At 41.1% G+C, this 20,954-nt stretch overlaps 1 protein-coding gene across 2 annotated transcripts; it reads left to right on the top strand.

Moving 5' to 3' along the window:
• Positions 1-13: 13 nt before the first annotated feature.
• On the top strand, positions 14-20,018 carry pank1a (pantothenate kinase 1a). 2 transcript variants are annotated; one of them, XM_026355097.2, is made up of 8 exons: positions 14-815; positions 8,530-8,676; positions 8,852-9,057; positions 9,697-9,950; positions 11,196-11,372; positions 12,270-12,393; positions 13,682-13,807; positions 13,921-20,018. In XM_026355097.2, exons 1-8 carry the CDS (start codon positions 536-538, stop codon positions 13,978-13,980), a joined length of 1,374 nt encoding a protein of 457 aa, XP_026210882.1. In that variant the 5' UTR covers positions 14-535; the 3' UTR covers positions 13,981-20,018. The 2 variants fall into 2 exon arrangements, with proteins under 2 accessions (XP_026210882.1, XP_026210883.1); XM_026355098.2 differs by lacking the exon at positions 14-815 and adding an exon at positions 1,257-1,465.
• Positions 20,019-20,954: the final 936 nt, after the last annotated feature.

Here is a 20,954-nt window from a genome sequence, read left to right as displayed (position 1 = left end):
GACTTTGTTCAAACCACCGCGGTGCTGAGTTAGACTGCGACACAGGACGAGTCCATTCTTGCACCTCCTTTGTGTTGAACTGTACAATTACAATGTGATTTTTTTTTTTTTTTTTTTAACTGCAAAAAGGCAAAAGTAAACCGGTCGGAGGAGGTGAACGGGTTCAGGCCTCTGCTGGAGGAGCTGCTGTGACGTAGCAGCCACCAACACACGCAGGCTGCTGCTGCTGGATCTCACTGTGAAGAAATGACCGCGAGTGACCTCGAAGGAAACACTGGCTTTTCACGGTGCCCCTGTCAGCCTGTGATGCGGCATTAAAGCAAGAATGGACGTTGCATTTTAGCTTGATGTTTCACGGTGAAGTCGCGCTGTATTAGGAGCTCTAAGGCTGTGCCGATCGCTCGATTGGCTCGCTAGCTTGGAAGCGGCTAACGTTAGCTAGCTGAGCTAACCGGGTTGTCACTGTTAGCGGCCGGGCTCCTGCATATTCCCCGCTGCAGATGCTAGGCTAGGCTAGGCTAGGCTAGCTGCTGTCATGGATAAAGCCAAGTCAATGGTGGACAAGAAAGGTGCGTCGGGACCTTTTCATGTGAGCAACGGGCAGACCCAGAGGGGCTTTCACGGGCACGTCGCGGTGGCCGCTAACGGCGGCGGCGGCGGCGGCGCGTTCGGCTCCGGCACCGGACCCAACAGCAGCGGCGCGTTGGACGGCGCGCATCACCTGCACCGCGGGGAGGATGCAGAGTGCAACGGGTCCCCGGCCAAGAGGTGCAGGCTGCGGAGGAGGACGGAGTCGGTGAGACGGAACAGACCCCGTAAGTGTCTGTTAGCTTTGGGGAAATGCAAGTGTGTGTTTGTGTGAAGCCGGCCGGGGGACTGACACCCTGCACTGTTTAACACCGGGGTTTGCGCAACCGTGCAGTGTCCAACCACTGACACCCAGCGTGCACCTTCATCACCTCATCATCTCTTTTTATTATTACCTATTCCAGTTTAGAGGTTAACTTGTGTTCTAGATCATCCGGAGCTGGTCTTTCTGATCCAATCACACCAGACTCCGGTCGTCAGGGAGATCTCCTCTTGTTTTTCTGGATCCTCGGCTGCATCTGTTGCTCGGTGGTTGGTCGGTTCCCGGTGGTGAAAAAGCTCCTGATAAGTGGGCCTGGCCTGTCTCAGCCAATAAACACCCGACTCTTGTCTTCGGAAGGCTGGGTTGCATGGGCCGGCTCCTCCGCCCCCTGTTTCCGAGTGTTTCGGGTGATGTGCGTAAAGATCATCCTAGAAAACTTTGCGGTTTTAGCGCAGAATGCGGACAGGTGTCGTTGCCCTCATCGAGTGAAGTCTCTTTAAATGTCGGAAACCATCCAGCCTTATTCATCGATATAGAAAAGTGCATTTTGTTTTGTTGGAAACCGTGAGCTGACATTTCGCCTCAATATGAAGCTTATAAGTGAAAAGAAACCTGGTAAGTGAGTTTTGTCTAAATCTAGGTATCATTTGAAGTCATGTGCATCTTTTTACTCCTATTATTATTATTATTATTTCAGTGAGTTTATCTGATGACAGAGTCATATCATGTCCATCCGAGCGCATCGCTTCTTATTCTCTGGATGAATTAGTTTAATCAAAGCTCCAGGCTGCTTATTTAAAACCAGCCCCCTGGTAACTGTGTGTTTCTGTAAAGTTATTTTACATCTCTTTTTTTGTTTTGCCCCCTCTTATGATCAGATCAACCTAACCCAACTCGATGTTTGGGGTTAGGTTGAGGTTAAGTTAGGTCAGACCAGCTTTCGACACCACACTGGCGATGATTCAAAAATGTGCGCCCATTAAATAGCTTGTCGTTGTAATGATGACATATCCACAATACACAGAGTCTGTTCTAACCATCCGGGGAGCTAAAATCTTTTATCCGATCTGCACTAGAAAGATTTGGACCCTGTTCCCTGAGTCAGGACGCTGATTCCCGGGGCTCGACGAGCCGCCATCTTTGTTTTGATTCGTGAGCACAGCAGCAACTTGGAAAACAAGTTAAATTCTTATTTTATCGTTCGGTTTATTGAACATTTTATAAACCAGAATGTTAAAAGAGTAGTTCAGGATTGTATAAATCCAATCAGAAGAAGTGAAAGTGTTTTCCAGTGACTTCCTGGGTTTTTTCAAACACTGCAGATTATTTAACTTTAAGAGAAGCTGATGGTCATGTCTCTGACCATGTGGGGCATGAACTGGGGGGGGGGGGAATATAAACCATGATAAAAGGCAAATAAAACATCATTAAATATAATAATCGTACTGGGCTTGACTTTCTCTTTATGTGCTGTTTAAGGGCACACTCCTGCAGCCGTTACAGTTGCTTTTCATGACAAAGAATCACAACTCCACATCCTCCCTGCTCCTTTTGTGTATTTTTCAGTCAGAGCCAGCTGTGTGCCTGTCAAAGTAAAACTTGTTTCCATTTTTCAGTTGTTTGCCAGCTCCAAGTCTAGGGGCCGTGTTGCTCGGGGTTGGTCAGCATTCCTTCCATCTATTGTGTTAGAGAGAGAAAGGGAGGGGACGCCACTCTGTGTTCTGCTGCCATGGATGTTTCACCTGTTCACCTGTGCCAAGCTTGCATAATAATCACAAGCAGGTTTCATTCGCCAAAACGCCACCAACGTTTGACACAATGAGGAAGGAAGGAAATATAGCAGCGCCATTATTGAGATATTGTGGTATTTACTGCTGATTCAGTTACTCGTCACTTTATTGTTTCACAGTGCAGTTATTTATCAGGTTGCTTCAGCTACGTGGTTCTGTGATTATTTATTGTGTTTATAAGGAGTCTGCATCCTTCCTAATTTAGCTAAGTGTTTACCATCAGCTGTGGGTCTGGCAGCTTGTATTTATGTGAGACGAGTTAATTGCAGCTGTCTTGGTTTAACAGATGGTAACTTCTTTTTTCCAATACGTGGAAAAAAGAGGGGTGATCATTGATGATCAACTGAGATTTACCGACCGTATCTCCAGATCAGAAAGATCAGACCCTACCTTTCGGACTATACAACCCAACTCATTGTGCAGCCTCTCATGTCATGTCTCGTCTCGACTACTGCAGCGTCTTACTGACGGGGTTACCAGCTGCACCATCAAACCCCTCCAGATGATCCAAACTGCAGCCACATGTTTTATTTTGGATCAGCCATAAAGGACACATGTTGCACCACTGTTCAGATCTTTGCACTGGCTTCTTGTAGCTGCCTGCATCAGGTTCAAACCCCCGACCTGTACCTGCTATTAGAAAAAGCTTGATGTTGCAAAGACCCTTGCTGTGGTTTAGTGGCTTGAGGAAGTAAGACCTACAGAGTTAGGCCACATTACGTAATTAAGGGGACATCTCATCAGTAAACTTTGGAATGTCCGGTCAAAGCTCCTCTGCTTTATGGCTGAATTATCCCTGGATGGAGGCCAGCCGTCCTGATAAATCCAGATAACCCTCTGAGCTTTTCCCCACCGAGGGCTGACCCTGAAATGTATTCCCCTCAGGATGGGATTTTTCACTTTTGTCCTCAGATTTTTTCTCTACTCAGTTTTGGGGTGATTTAACATTGAGGTTATATTAGGGTAACGTTACCTGCAGTACCCTTTGTTTACACCATCAGCAAGTTGACAACAGAGAGATGTGCAGAGTTGAACACAGAGCAAAAGCTGTGAAATGAAGGAAAATGGAGACGGGTGAAGTAAAGACACAGCAGAAATGATGATTGTGTAGCATAGGGAGACGTTGTGTGCTAAATTAACTTACTTTATACTTTATGTGGCATTACGGGTGTGCCAAGATAAGCTTGTCAGCTGTATAGATAACAGTGAAAGAAACATCATCATGCGCCTGGTGGTTGGTTTTTGCACCATGAACGTGTGGTATTGACCAATGCTCGTGTGTTGTTGTGTCATTGAGGCACATGGCTTTGAAGAATGCGTGTTGCATCATTGCATCTGCTTTATGTGACAACCTAGAGATAATAATCAAAAACTCAGCACTGTTGTGCCCTGTATTAGTTTTATTATATGGTATCCAACAAGGCTGCAGTAGGAGAGCTGCTCATGTTTGGTACATGTGTATGAATATCACAGGGGGTAGAAGCAGTTTTACATATAGTGTCATTGTTAGTTTAAGCTGCAGGCAGTCAAAACAGCTCTAATATGCTTTATTTGCAAGGCCAACAGTGCTTCATGCCTGAGCTTCCAGGTTGATGCACAGTCAGCAATGTTTGGTCTAGTGTTTTTAGAAATTTTGACTTGGCCATTGTGTGACGCTGTATTTTGACTGAATCACAGATAAATTATGTTTCAGATAACATGATGCACACAGTCATCACAACATCCTTAGACTCCCTGTAAAACGCAAACATGTTGAAACTAGGGATGACTGCTGATACACAGTTGTTGTATCAATACCTGTCAAGTGAAAGTGTGGTCTGTGGTCTGGCTTTGTTATTCAGAATCAAATCCGAATTAGGACCATCGTTAAAAACCTTCCATTAAAAAGGCGATGGGTGGTGATCAGGGCTCGCAAACAAGTATCACTTCAAGTGTTGATGATTTTGGAAAGGGGTGTGGAGGGTCGTGTCCAAGATCATGCAAATTGAGGTGAGATGAACAGTTTAACCTGAGGCCCACCACAAAACCAACCTGAAACTACACCAACCTACAGATCTGTCAGTAAAAACAATATCCACACCGACTTAACCGTCAGTGTTTTATCCAACCACCGGACAATGACAAGACATTTAGTTTAAAGCAAAGCTAAGAACATTTTTAAATGTGAGGTTATTTAATATTTCTGTCTTTCAGTTCCGTTGATTGAAAATCAACACAAGTTGGTGACATTAGTTTGTCCTTAAGGAACAATTATATCAAGCCTGCAGAAGTAACTCTACTACTGAAGGATGTACTGTAGTAAGGAAAGCAGTAGTGGAGGTAGTGATGGTTAAAGTACTGCATTGACAGGAATAGTAAAACACTGAGTGCAGAGAGTAACAGGGACAAAACATCCTGCAGTGTTATGGTCACTAATAGGTTAATTATTGTATCCAACATATAAACACAGTGTTCAGTCTTATCACACGCACATGCTGTACAAGTGTTGTTCTTCTGTCTCTCCACAGTGTAGGAACACACACACACACACACACACACTGTGTGAAACTTGAGATTAAAGGTTAAGCAATAAGAAATGTAAGAAGCTCTTTCTGCAATAATCTTTTAAGGTGTTAAAAAGCTAAAGAGAGACCAGGGTGCAAAAATATATACATATTTATGATGAGGCTTTTTGGACTTAGTTATTCCAGACTGTACACACACACACACACACACACACACACACACACACACACACACACACACACACACACACACACACACACACGGGCATTCAGTGCAAGGTGTGTTAGGCAACAGACCTTTCTCCTACATGCACAAAAATCACTCCTCACCACTGTGACTCTGCCCTTTGTCACAGTAACCTTTGACTGGACACTTTGTGGAGATCACAGGTCACCTGCAGGAAAGAAGAAGGAAAAATGATTTAGTTGATTTAAATGACTTGTTGGTCTTTAGGCAGTAATATTTGAAAACTCAAGTACAGGTTGATAGGAACCGTTGAAGGTTTATTCTTTGTTTTTTTGTAAATGTATCCAACAGAACATCAGTAATGGATGAAGGAAAGTAATTCTTCATGATTTAACTATAACAGAGGGCGACCTTATCGGGATTCAGAAACCTCCACAGTCTTTCCTACCCCCTTTAGGTCTTCAGCGCATTTCACATGGATGTGATCAAAGCACAAATACACAAGAACATCTCTGACCACTGTTGTACCTACTAGATAAAATGTTGAAAACTACGTCTAGACGTAAGTCGGAAGCAGCAGGCTGAACCGCAGAGAGGAAGTGTCCTTAGTGTTTGGGATAACAAGAACAAAAATATTTTGCAAAAAGTGGTCTAACGCTGAGATCAGAGAGCGGCACTTCCTCCGCACCAAGGACGAGATAACCAGGCGGCTTTCACAACACAGGTGACCTGCGGTCGCGCCTCAACACGTGGTTTGTAGACACATGCAGAGCAGCCGCTCAGCTGATGTGCCGGTCATGCTACACGAACTGTGTAGAGATGGGTGAATTTCATTCACAATTTAATTACACTAAACACTCAAAGCTGAGAATAGCCAGATAACCCATCATGATTTACTAAGAGTGTTGCTGATCCTTGCACTAACAGAAGATGATTATATTTCTGTTTCCTGTGTTTCACAGTTGTGCCTCGATTGCTTATTATTTACTTATTATGTCTTCAAGGGCGAAGCGGCCGACCTGAATAACGCATTTGTTTATGGGAAGTGTGTGTGTTTCTATTCCTAGAGAAGTTCTACTAGTGAGAAAATTGATGCAAAACCTTTAAATTGACCCATTTAATAAAAGCAAAGTGAATTTTCCAGATCGGATTCTGTGCTTATCAGTTCGTGTTTAAACATCAGAGAGTTCACTAGGTGATAGGGGACATAACAAAAGTCAGCCAAACAGAAAAAGCAGGTGATAGGTCACTCAGGCTGAAAGCACGCCATCCACCGTTATAGATCAGCAGCAGGTGTTGAGGTAAGAGCAGGGTACAAGAGCAGCAGCGGTGCCAGTTGTCTATGTATGCATGTGGTTATATTATTAACAAAAGCATGAAATACATGTTTACATGTGGTTCATGTATGACCTGCAATCCCAAGCCCTAATGTGATGCCTCTAATCTGAAGGTGGACTTTGCCTCAATAAGCCAGACAGGAGCATTTTGTCGCCTTGACCGGTCTGTTGTGAAATAGTCCCAACTACTAGTCTTCATGTCAGGGCAGTGATGAGGGCACAGAGAGTGGGATTGGTTAAACGTCCCACTGCTGTGCTGGTAAATCTCAGTGTTTCACTGTTCTGGAAGATTCACTGTCAAAGGTCTTTATATATTTAATGTACCCAGAGGGGACACTAATACATTTGTGTTTGTTTTTGTTGCTGTTTAATTCCCTTATACTCGATTCTGCGATGTCTTGGTGCCTCAGCGGCCTCGATTCAATGCATTCTTTTGTTGCTGTGTTCCACAACAACGAAAACCTGTGTTTAAGTGATCATGTGTTCTCTTCAACAGCAGCACATAGTTTTCATTGTTTGAAATTACGGACACACAGATTGGTCAAACTGACACTGTCTCAAATATCGTCTGCTTAGCCCTATACGTGCCATGTTTTCCTACCTCACGTAAAACATTTTACAGACAAATACTGCGAGGCCCTCTCTGACCTGACCCTCAGTAAGTGCACTGTGTCAGCATAACTGGTTCTAGTAAAGGGCACACTGCCTTTAAACATTTGTGTCACCTAAACTCTGGTTTTTGTTCAACTGCCAATGCCAAGAGCAGAAAATCAATGCAGGTGACTTCTAAAAATAGCAGCACAAGCACAGGAGAATACAGTTAATATGGAAGTTTGTATTTATCTGTACATTGAAAGAATGCTAGAAGAAGAAAGCAGATAACTTAAACTTAAACAATTATGCAAATACAGGCTGATGTCTCAAAGGTAAATATAGCTGCTGTGGTAATTTGTGGAGGCTGCGTCAGTTTTTTTTTCTCTGTAAACGTCAATAAATCTCAAAAGACTGCAGAGAAACAGAAAGGGAAGAGAAAATCTGAAACCGAGGGAGCAAGAGGGAGGAATGTGTGATTTGGTTGGTGTTGACAAGCAGAAAGGAGAAAGTAGTGTTCAAGAAGATGCATAAGAACAAGAGATAAAAGAGGAGAGGAAGAGCTAAGTGAAAGAGAAAGTAGGAGGCTGAAGAGTGTGAGAGATGCTGAGATGATGGAGGAGGTCGGTATCCATGGTGGCAGAGTTTCTCTAGCTGGTTGTGCTGTAAGATTTCTTTTTGTTCTGAACTCCGTGTTCCACTGAATGAACGGTCCAGATCAGACTGTTTATTCCCTCTAGTCCTCTCCACCCCCCACCCGCCCCACCCCAACCCCCCATTCAGTACAGGTACCACACTCCCTACTACAAATACTGCTCTCAAACTGCTGGTAGATACCTGGGGGCTGCTCAGCCCCACTCATGTCAGTCGAACGTCACAGTAGAGAGTCGACTCTCAACTTGTTTTGTCCAACCAGCATAAAAATCATTATCTGTAGTGGTTTTGATAACAAATCAGTCCGGTCTTCTTCTCCAGTTATAGGTTTTACTGCTTTTCTCAGGTTTAAATCACTGTAAACTGGATATCTTTTGGTACTGGACTGTCTGTTGTGTGTATCTGATACTTTAGATAATAAACAAATGAAGAATTCAGCAAAATGATTCACTCAACAAATTATCTTAAAGGGTGATAAAGGCAGAGGCATGGTTACAACAAATAGCTCATAAAAACAAGAACAGCAGAGTAAAAACCTTTCTGATTTAAAACATAGAAGATAATTTCCATTAGTCAGCTCATGGTTTAGCTAAAATGTTCCTCTCCTCCTCTCCAGCCTTCCCCTGGTTTGGTATGGACATCGGTGGCACCTTGGTCAAGCTGGTGTACTTTGAGCCAGTTGATATAACTGCAGAGGAAGAACAGGAAGAAGTGGAAAACCTCAAATCCATCCGCCGCTACCTCACTTCAAACGTAGCGTATGGTACGTCTACCCACACCTGTTGTCACACCTTGAATATTAGCGTCCCATATGTGTTCCATTGTGTGTCACTACTGCAGATGCAGGAGTGATGAGATGTTTTTAGTGCATTGTGTTTGGATTTTCTAAAACGACATGAACACATTGAGCCAGAATCCTAAATTTCTGTGTCACTCAGGTAAAACAGGCGTCCGTGACGTCCACCTGGAGCTGAGGAACCTGACCATGTGTGGCAGGACTGGCAACTTGCACTTCATCCGTTTCCCAACGCAGGCCATGCCACGTTTTATCCAGATGGGCCATGACAAGAACTTCTCCAGCCTGCACACAACCCTGTGTGCGACTGGTGGTGGGGCCTACAAGTTTGAGAATGATTTCCGAACGGTGAGTGTGGGGCCCGACATCACGTCTGATCGAAAGTGTCACACATCAGACGCTTTCTCACTGCAGACATGTGGCGACGGATAGAGCTGCAGAGATGAGTTGATTAGACTTAAAGACTAAACATGGCAAACATTTGACAGTTCCGCTTGTGTTGCTGCGCTCTCAGTTTCTCTTGTTTCAGTGTAATAAATTAAATGAGGTCTGTTTTGAAAATCATTAATGAAAATAATTGTTTGATGCTCCCTAGGTCATAGACAGTAGAAAGCTCGGCCACATTTACAACTGATCTAATTTGAGCTGAAAACTGTGTCTGCCCCGACGTCTCTGCAGTCGGTTGATGTGATCAGTACATTGCTGAGTTTTTCTGCCGTAGTGATTTCGGCAGATACGTCTGTCTCTGTACCTGTTTACTCGAGTTCAGTGACCCTGGCTGCAGTGCAGTAGGATCAGTGAACTCTCCTGTGAGAGTTGCAGCATGAACTGAGCTGAACTATGACCTCGTTCTCACTTGGTTCTGAGAGCCCTTTGAAAATCTTTTCAGCTCAATAGAACTGACAGGAACATGCTAATCTTTTACTTTGATAGCAGCTTAACTAGTGTCTTGATAACATTCGAATCCTCCTTCTAATTGTACCGCAGATGGCCGACCTGGAGCTGCTGAAGCTGGACGAGCTGGACTGTCTGATCCGTGGGCTGCTGTTTGTCGACCGGGTGGGCTTCAATGGACACCCAGAGTGCTACTATTTCCAGAATCCCTCAGACACCCAGAGCTGCGTGAAACAGCCCTGCACCCTGGACAACCCGTTTCCCATGCTACTAGTCAACATCGGCTCGGGGGTCTCCATCCTAGCTGTGTACTCGGAGAACGACTACAAACGGGTGACTGGCACCAGGTAAGGCGGAAAGACGCCTTTTAGAAACTTTATTATGGTTACGATGTGCTGAAACCCTTGTCTGAAGGTAACGACGGTGTTCAGTATACATACACTACTTCATCTCCAAAAATTAAAACATCAGTTTTTTTCATAGTTCAAAACTGACTCCAGCCTCATTCCACTCCTTTGAAAGCTCTCCCGGCTTTGCTTGACAATCTTCTTTAGGTCAATGTTACAACACTTTCCCTTTTAAAGTCAACTTTCCATGAATATGCTTTGATCCAACACTGCAAACAGCTGGCGATGACCTGTTTGGTTTCTTGTGGACAACTGTCAAGTCAGCAGTCGCCCCCACTACTGTGGCTGTGTTAACTGAACCAGACAGACTGATTTGTGGTTTTTATAGTGTATAAAATGGATTTTTGATTTTCATGAGCTGTGAGCTATAATCATAAAATAATTAAACAAAAAAATCACTGAGGGTTTTAAGTCCACCACAGTTCAGCCAGTCCGAGTGCACATGTACGTAAGGACTGTACTAGTACACCACCTGTCACTGATTTCCTTGTTCTTTAAATGGTAAGTGTGTCTCATTGCGGTTCTCTCCATGACATCACTGTGTGTGTTTGGTTTCCATTTCAATCTGTCACACTACTCCAGGAAGATGAAAACATGGACAAACCCAGCCTACACCTTATGGGTGTGAATAGTGAGATTACGTCAATGTGAAGGGTGTGTCAGGTGATCACTTGTCCTGTCTAGTACATTTTTATTTATTTATTTATTTATTGAGTCACACTTGACTATTTGAAGTGCTTTTTATTTATTATTTTTTTCTTTCTCCTTGTCTTGTTCTATCTTTTCTGCATCTCTCCTCATTCATCCGTCAGCCTGATGTTAATGTTTCAGGTTATTTTAGCCCACAGAGGCTGCTGCAGATGCTGTTGGCAGTAAGACAAGCAGCTCAGTATTGCTTAAGTAGAATTACTGTGACTCTAGACTGGTGTCAAAGAGTGAGTGAAGAGATTTTAAAGACAAGAAGAAGGACTTTAATAGAATTTTATTTAATTTGAACGTGTCATTCAGTCATTTTGACAGTCTGGAATTAACATTTGTTAGTTAAAAAAATGTTTTATCATTCTCTAAATGTAACCACCAAAGCATTTCACTGCCTTCTCCAACGTCATCTGCATCTTTCCCTCTAATATTTTCTCCCTCGCCCCCGAAGTAGTCCTGCTTATTTTCTTTCTCTCTTACTTTCAGTCTGGGAGGTGGCACATTCCTGGGCCTTTGCTGTCTGCTGACAGGCTGTGAGACGTTCGAGGAGGCATTGGAAATGGCCAGCAAAGGTGACTCCACTAACGTGGACAAGCTGGTGAAAGATATCTATGGAGGAGACTATGAGCGCTTTGGCCTACAAGGCTCTGCTGTTGCATCCAGGTGAGTGTGACTCACTCACACAGTTTGTCACTTGAAGGTTCACAACATCGCTACCTTGCTCTCTCTTATACTTACATACTGTAGGTATGAAGTAGGTGAAATTACTAGATTTTGGAGTCTTGTTGCAGAGATTTACATATTAATGTGGCAAAATACATTTTTTGAAGCTGCTCTAATGTATGTAATGCATTTCCCATCACCTTATCACAGAGCAGGTTAGGTACATTGCAGGAAAATATAGTATATTCAATATTCTGCTTTAACTGGCAACTCGTCACTGACTTTGAAAATTTGATGATGATTTGAGTACAGATCTCTATATGCCTAATTAAAAGCTAGATACTACATTACATTGACCTTTAATCAATAAAATATCAGGCTAATTAAGTTCATTTGATGCAAATGATCAAACTTTAAACTGAGATAAATCTGCTTAGAACATGCTGCAACAACTTAAAGTGCTTCAGATTAATTAAAATAACAGGATTTAATCTTTGTGTGGAGGTAGGTTCATGGATAACAGTGTAGGAAATACCAGCTGAGTGGTAATAGTAAGAATAAGGTATTATCCAGCTGCACAGTCAGAACTTTACCTACTAATCTCAGTTTAGCATTTATACAATAAACCTGTGCAGCTTTGTGTTCAAAGGTTGAGCCATAAAACAAGGTTCAAAACAGATTTTATTACAGTCAGCATTCTGTAATTGTTGTTAGGGTGTTCCATTGTATCATCTACTAAAACAAAACACACACAGGCACACACACACACACACACACACACACACACACACACACAGATCGACGAAGGTTATAATTCTGTTACTGTACGAAGAATGCCTACGGGACCATTGTGTGTGTGAATGTGTGTTTGACGTGTTGTTTCGTATCGTTTTGCAGTTTTGGTCACATGATGAGCAAAGAGAAGCGGGACAGCATTAGTAAGGAAGACCTGGCCAGAGCCACGCTGGTGACTATCACTAATAACATAGGATCCATAGCACGGATGTGTGCTGTCAATGAGGTACACACACACACACACCATCTGTAGCTAACCATCTCATAGTTAACCTACTAAAATGACTAAATATTTTAGAAGAATTGCAAAGTGAACTCGGTTTCTGGACTGAGGGATCAGCGTGGCGTCTTTCTTTGTGCTGTGAGCTTCTTTACAGTGTTGCCTTGTGGCATGGCGATCAAGCAGCATTGTACAGGGCTATCACTGCACACAGAGCTGCAGCGAAACATGTCCACCAACCGTGCAGCTGATAGTTGTATATATTGTTTGTATGTAGTTAACCACTAGATCTAGATTTAATATTGTTGATGTTGAATTCTCATCTAAAAAGCCAGTCTGATGGACACAACTGATCCATCAGACTTTCTCTAAATAACAAATAATTAGTTGCTGAGCATTCAAATACATGAGAACGTGAGAAAAGTTTTTTTCTTTGACTTTATCCTATCAGGGGTTGACGACCTGATAGGAGGGGCGATCCTGTGCACATGATGAAGACATCAGTGTGCTGGCCTTTACACACACTTACCTAGTTTAAGTGTGCAGTTAAAGTTATAAAAATCGCACAGTGCAGTTAGAAGCATGAAGATAAGCTTTGTTTCATCTCCAGAGGTCAAACATTCATCTTCTAAACGGCACAAAAACAATGTTGAAATGATGTTGTAATACTGGCCACTCTGTTTTATCTATTTCTCCAAAAGGACTTTTGCCAAATTTTAGAATGACCATTATTCCCCTCACAGTGGAAGTGAAAATGTTAATTCACACATTTATAGCTTATACTTTTATTCACCTGTCCTGTTGCGTGCGTAAGTTGATTTGTCTGGAATATGTGCAAACAAATAAGAAGCACTTTTAATTTAGCTGTTTTTTTTCTGGCTTCTTAGCAATTGTAGAAGTTTTTGGTGTCATACCGCATGTAATCAGACTTTGGTTGGTTGCTGGTGTGTTTGTTCTTCTCATAGAAAAGAGCATGAGGTCTGGCTAGCCAGTTTATCGGTCCCACAGCACCACCATGTGGTTTGAAATGTGTGTTACATGTTGCCCACAGTTCTATTTCTCTGCCATGTACTCGTGATTCATGCTGCATTTAGAGTCGGTAGTAGAGAGAGAGCAGGAAATTAAGGAGAACAAAAAAATCACAGTGTTGTGAAACAAAGTTTTCTGTGTTGCAGTCCACGATCAGCATCTTAAGCTCCCTGGCTTTACATATTTTAGAAAAGGATTTATGTGCATGCACGTGCGTAATGGGGGGTTTTCTTTATTGACTTTTTCACATCTCCCTTCTTATCAGAAAATCGAGCGTGTGGTGTTTGTTGGGAACTTCCTTCGTATCAACACAGTGTCCACAAAGCTGCTAGCCTATGCCATGGACTTTTGGTCTAAAGGACAACTAAGAGCCCTCTTCCTGGAACATGAGGTGAGCACTTGACAAATAAACTGTGGGATTGAGTTAACAAAGCTGTGAACCTTATTTAACTAAATGTACTGTGAAGTTAAAAGCATCTTCCTGTGTTTGTCTTTTGGCTCCAGGGTTATTTTGGTGCAGTCGGGGCGCTGATGGAGCTGCTCAAGACAACGGAGGACCCGTAAAGGAAATGATACTGTGACATCATCAACCCTCGACAAGACGATCTCATCGATCCCCGAATGCTGTGATGTCATCCACTCTCAGTGCTGTGACATCATCAACCTTTAAAGCTGCTGAAAGGTCCCGTTCACAGAGGCCACTAAAGGAACACTAAGAGAGAACAGAACCAGAAACTGAGAAAAGCCATTTTATTAATTTAACACTTGTAAATAATGAAGACCTCTAACATCTCCTACATGTCCCCAACAGAGTCCCCCTATCATAGAGGTTTTAATATTGTAATTCTTAATTTATGGTTTCCTGTAATGTGCTTTGTTGATTCCTGTCATCAGCCCTGTGTCAGGACACACAAAGACACAGAGTGTTTTAACGTTTTTGTGTGAATACCTACTGTAGCATCATGTCCCAAAGGCTGTAGTGGCCTGGGCGACTATTTGTGCAACGGTTCTTTAAGTGAAGTTACTCATCAGTGAGTAATGGGCATTTTCACCACCTGGGACCCAATGACATTTCTTTTCTGTGACCACAGAAACATAATGTGACAGCCAACGCCTCCTTCCTTCATCTGTCAGACGGCAAATGTAGGTAAAAGAGCAACTAAACTACAGCGAGTGCTAACCCAGCTCCATCTGCAGCTGGACGGCAGTAGCTATGGGTTGAGAGGCATTAGGTTGTTGCCCGTCTGTTGCACAAATGTTGCCCACTACTCTACAGTCCTCTGAGGAGTGCACTGAAGCCAAACCCTTTTGAGATTCATATGACACCTGCCTCCTTCATCTCAGCTGGAAAACAGAAAAGCAGTCTTTAATTCTTTCTGTTGCTCCACTGCACATGGCCTTCGCTTGTTGTTCGTCTCTCCTCTGTCTGCCTACATGTAAACAACATCCACACCATATTGCCACCCATGCATACTGTACCTAATCTGCTGCGTTTAGTGTTGGATCATGGGACCAAGAGTTTGTCTTCCAACAGACAGTGCTACAGCTGAGTCTGCCGGTTTGGTTTCTGTTGACTAGCATCACCACAGCCGCTCAGAGCCCAGGCTGGCTCAGCAACTTGTGATTTGTGAAATACTGCAGGATGTTTATTTTGGCCTTCCCTGTCTGTCAGCGTATAGTTTAAGGAAACTTCAGAAGGTTGGAGGCCAGGTTCTTCACCCTGTGGCTATACTATCACCATGTTTCTCTGTCTGCGGTGTTCCAATGTGTTTATCTAGAGCCATGCATCTCTGCTTATGATGCACAACTATGGCATTACCAATGGGGGCCAATATGATTTTAGAGAGCCGCCCCTCATGTAAAATACTGCTGGTGCTGGGTAGGTGTAGTTTTATTCCCTGGTTTGTACTCAGACAATACATAATGGCCAACATTTCTCTGCCACAGCTGTGGTGACCACTTTCGATTTAGCTTAGACCATTTCAGATATGTGCTCTATTTCAGCCAACAATGAAACTTGAGGCTGGGCGTACAGACTCAACTTACATTTCAAGTACAGTTGAATTGACCAGAATTAACTACAGCCCTACAGACCAACCTGGGGCACAAGCAAGACTTTAACAAATTGCTCTAGGAAGCGAAATAGCCCCATTTATCTCCCAGATGCACAGTTTTCATGCCTCTCTCACAGTAGCATCATGAGCAGAATCTGTTTGCCATGATCTGAGTTCATCCACACCAGCGCATGCACCTCTTTTTATTTTTTATTGTGAATATACTGAATACTTGAAAATGTTATTGTTCACCAATTTTAGTGAAGCCATCCCCTGAGATTCAAGGATGCAAAAGTCTCTTACTTGGCTGTATTGCCTGTAATAATGGTTTGGTTCATAGATCTTTTTAAAAGACATCTTGTCTCATCTGCAATAACTTCTGTTGTAATTACATGCTCGCCTTATCCTATAGGCAGTGTTTGTTTCATACATGACAATTACAGCTGTAAAGAGGCTTCATCATCAGTGAGCTTTTAGTCTGACAGATGATAGCTGGTCTGGAGAAACGTGGACCACACGTGTACAGTCTCCTGTAAGATCATGATAGTGATGCCCCTCTCCCCTGATCCTGGACCTTTAGAGCCTTTCATCTTTGTTTATTGTCCGAGCAGCTGAACTATGAAACATGACTGTGCAGTCTCCACTGTCCACAGCTTTATATATTTATTACCACTGTCCACATGCCTTTACTCTCCAGCAGAGGAACCGTGCTTTTTCCCTTTTTGGAATCGCTCTTTGTGTAATTCATCTCCATCTCTCTGTATTTTATTCTCTGCGATTTATTGTTAAATACCTCCAAACCATCACTACCAACACTTTTGGGTCGGTTAGTTTTCTGTGATTCTGAGCCTGACGTACAAATGTTAGTTCAGCGCTGGGGATTTTCTTGACAGGACTTTGTGATTTATTAATGTCACCTACAGTTTATTGACAAAGCTGAAATCCTAATCAGCTAGTTGAATGTTATGCAAGTATTCTGAACGAACAAAATCGACTGATTGCAGTTATCTTGTAATATACACATGGACTACACTTTGACCCCGACTTATATAATGTTTGCTGCTGTGCAGTTCTGTTTTGTTTCTAGTTAATTTGTAAAAAGACACTTGGCGGTTGGATCATAGACCACTTAGTTCTTAGAAAGTTGTTATTTAAAGTGGATGTTTTTTATCCACAATAACTCACCATACACTAACATTTTAAAACATTTTGCTGTGAAATTCAATGTAATCATTTGAGGCAATGAAGATATAGCAAAATATAGATGGAACAACTTAGACGAGGATACTTTTAAAGGAATTCATTAGTTCGTAATAACATTTTACAGAGTGAACGCTCTGTTCATATATACTAAAAGCATGTTTGATATGTTTTTTTTTTTGTTTGTTTTTGTTTTTTCCATTGTAATCCCATTTGTTGGAACTATCCAATTGGCTTCTCACAATCCAAATGCTAACACTTAGGCCTAAATGGTAAGCGGTACAATTGTTTTGAAATGCTATTGAGTGGTACTTTGGAGCGACCATTTGCTCTGAATACATCATTATGTTTAGTCCTGCTTGTTTTTAACTGTGATGATACTGCACGTGTTCTTTTCCGGTGCTTTCTGGCCTTTTTCTTTCTTTGTCTTTCTTTTTTCTTTTTTTTTTTTTTTTTGGATGATAACAGTGGCCTCAACTTTTCAGGTGCCACTCCGCTTTAAACCCGGCTGTGTTGTTACCCTGTGCCACCCCTACTTTTAATCTGAAACCCCGATCAGTTGCCTTGACTGTGTTTGACCCTGGATTCACTGTGTGTGTGTGTGTGTGCGTATGCTTCAGTTACCTGTGTGATTTCATTTCTTAACTGCTGAACTTCACCTCAGCAGTTTTGTACTGTCGTGCATGCAGATACATTTTAATGTCTCGCTCTCTGTTTTTGTTTGTATTTTTCCGTCTGTTGTTTTTGCCATTGAACTGTAACAGAAGATTCAGTGCAGTTAACACACATTCACGATTTGAAAACCTGTGTTTGGCATTTACAGCTCACCTGCTAGTTCCAAATGTGTCTCAGCACAGAGCATTTGTGTGGCTTTCTAAAGGATTTTGGAAAGCCACAATGTTCCTGTGATGACAGATCATTAATAATGGGAACTGGAAGTCTACAACCTTTCTTCTAATGTCTTTGGCAACACTTTGGTTGGGTAGATTTTAAAGGCTATGTCCTATTTTTATCTTTGCTTTCTTGGCCAGTAATAATGTGAGTTAATGTGTCTTTCCCACCTAATTTGAACATACTGTTGTAGTGATTTTCTGTTTGTTGTTTAATTGTTTTTGTGTTGGCACAAAAGAACCAGTGTGAATGTTGTCAGAAATGTCCTGGACTGAAGGAAATGATCTGAAACAGGTTCTGACTTTCACTATTTAGATAAATGATCTTTATAACTATTTTTTAACATGTCATCTCTCCTGCACAACCCTTTGTCTTAAAACAGGTGAACACCAAAGTTTTTTTTTTTTTGTTTGTTTGTTTGTTTTCAACCTTTTTAAGTCTTGTTGCGCATCATTCAACTCTGTCCTATCAGTGTTGTCTTTTATGGAAAATAAACCAAGACATGTGCGGTTTCTGCAGAATATGACCTGTTAGTTTTAAAGTATACCTGTATCTTCCTCTTGGTGAAATAAGTTCAGAACATAATTTTTATACTCGTATTAATCTGAAAGTTTTCCAAACCAGTGTTTGGAATATCTTATACCTGTATTTTTGGACCTACAGTAACTGTTGTTATACAGTAATGTGCCACAGCTCCAGTGTTTGTGGCTCCAAAAACCAAATTAACAAGGCTTGCTGGAATGTAAAGTCCTTACATAAGTGTGTTCTTCATTCAAAGCAGTATCACATCTTGAGCATTTTCAAGTGCTTCAAGAATTTGAATTTAAACACAGAATCTAATTAGGTTGTACGCAGTGATTTTTCTGTTACCCTGAGTCAACAATGTAGATGTTTGTTTTGGGGCTTTTGTCTGGGGTTCAATTCTCAGTGGGACCAGCTGTCCTCAGATTAGTATGTATTTCTTGGTACTGTAAGGAGCTTTGGCTTTAAGCATCCATAAGTCATCCATAGTGAAATCTAACAAACAGGCTATGCAGTAACTCATCCATTAACCCTTTTGGCCCTTTCAACAAGCTCACCTCTTCTCTAAACCTACCAGAGTTGATTTGTTTGTAAATGTTTTAAAGAAATATATATATATATATCTATATCGAAATCCTGTTTGAATCTTGATGGAGGGAATTCCTCCTCCTGATGTTTCTGTCCTGCTGACTTACTTGTTAATACTTTTTAAGGTGGATTGTTGCAACAGAATGTTTTGGACCTAATAATGCACCAAAATGAGTGTGCCAAGTATGTTTTTCATTGTCACATGGATTAAGAACCACTTTAACATACCTACAGTTATTTCTTAATGATTCTATTGTATGTGATACTGTCGTCTGAACTGTGCATCTTGTTAGATAGGTGAATTTGTGTAAAAACTCCCATGTACAGTGTTAAAAATACATAAAATAGACTGCATCTCTTTAGCAGTGTTACTTCAGGGTAAACACCTTGTTGTAGTCCAACTTGAGATTGCATACTAGTTGCTGTGACATTGTGACTAATATTTTTCCATTCTTCTTTGTTGAACTTCTTGATGTCCTCATTGGTTCTTAATTTGGTCAAAGATCCTGTTGCATGAACACATCCAGCCTTTTAAACTGCTTCTTCTGGAATGCTTGACTGGCAGGACAGACCTTTTCAACCTTGTGTATTTGATTTGTACAGAAATTTTGTAAATAATAACATGATTTATTCTACACCAGCAATTTGTCTGTGGGTAAAGTTGTGTAAACAGTTAAGGGCCGAGTCTCCCAAACACAATTCAGCACTTGATTTAAAATCCTAATACAGACAGAAGTCACATCAGGATGAGACACTTTTCATTTGCAGATTTATCACTTTTATCAACACTTTTACCATATTATCTGCAGATACTTCTAGTGCAGATACTTTTCTAAATAATTGATGCATATTGTCTGAAGTTAAAATTCATTATAGGCTTTCATTAAATTAACATCTTGTATGTTTTTAACATTTATTTTCACTTTTATCAATTTTCCATTGAGTCCTGTTACACTTTGATTAAAAAATCGCCATCCTCATTATCTAGTACACATTCTTAATGGTGATTAAGAACAAAAATTAAAGTAGGTATGCTGAAATAAACCTTTTACATTTTGAAGTGTTGAACTAATTTTCATCCAGGTGCCTGATTTCTGTCTGCTGGATTTCGATGTGTGTTTTTCACCTCGGCTCCTCTGTGATCTGGGTGTGAAGGTGTCGGAAGCCCAGTGCTGGTTGGTGGAATTGGTTCTCCTGCTGCTTTAACTCCGGTTTGAAAAGAGAAAGGGTTTAAAAGAAAAATGGTAATTAAAAAAAAGACTCCCTGCCTTGTGCAATGTGTATGTACTGAAGTGAAGTTTTTTTTTTTTTTTTTTTCTAAAAAGGAATTAAACTAAAACTGGATGAGATGTGTTGTGGATGTTTCTTGAATCATCTGTATAATGAAAGAAAACAAAGACAAGAAGATAGAATGATAAAATAAACGACAACAACAATTAGCAGTCGATAAATATAAATAAAACAAAGATGGGACTGCTGACTCAAAAGTTAGAATTATATTTATTTATATAACAATTGGCAAAGATTTAAGGTGATGATTATTAAAGGTTTGGTAATATAGTCTAATAGCTAAATGACTGTAAGTCCTCTACTACATTTATTGCCACTAAAAATATTCAATATAAAGGTCTTGTAGAGAAGTAGATTAATAAATAAAAAGATTAAAGTGAGGTGAGTTTATTTATACAGCAGCTTTCAATGTGCTGTAGGCTCCATGAGACACAGGTAGTAGAAATAATAATTTGTAAATATGGCTGAGTATAATATTGAAGCATAATAGACTTAAATAAAAATTCCCATAAAGTACCTTCAGTTTTTATTAAAAGTACTCGAGTAAATGTATCGTATGGGAACACAAAAGTTGATTTAAAGTTGATTTTGATTGAAAGTTGAAGTAATTATCTTTTTGTTTAGATGAAGTAGATTAAAGTTACATTATTTGTTCAATCAGTTTTATGTAACTAGTGCAAATCTGTTCATGTGTGTTTGGCTGGACTTTCTGGGCTAACTTCAACTAAGCTAATAACTCTAGGAAAATTATAGACGTATAAAGTAATTTATTGTAGGAATATTATAGGAAAGATCTGTCATTAACTTTACCACAGGAAATAAAACAATTAAACTTTCTGATACAGTCTATATTTACTCGCCTTCTTGTAACCGCCTGCATAAGTTTTGCAGCCATCATTGTGTGATTGGTCCAAATCATAACAATAAAACTCCATAAAGTGGAATAAGGGGACACACATGATGTGTCTGTGGGGACATCTAGGCTCTTCTACA

The sequence above is a fragment of the Anabas testudineus genome, chromosome 15 (genome assembly GCF_900324465.2).
Source record: "Anabas testudineus chromosome 15, fAnaTes1.2, whole genome shotgun sequence".
NCBI classification, from domain to species: domain Eukaryota; kingdom Metazoa; phylum Chordata; class Actinopteri; order Anabantiformes; family Anabantidae; genus Anabas; species Anabas testudineus.
The sequence above is the reverse complement of the archived record's forward strand: the minus strand, read 5'-3'. Positions and strand labels throughout refer to the sequence as shown.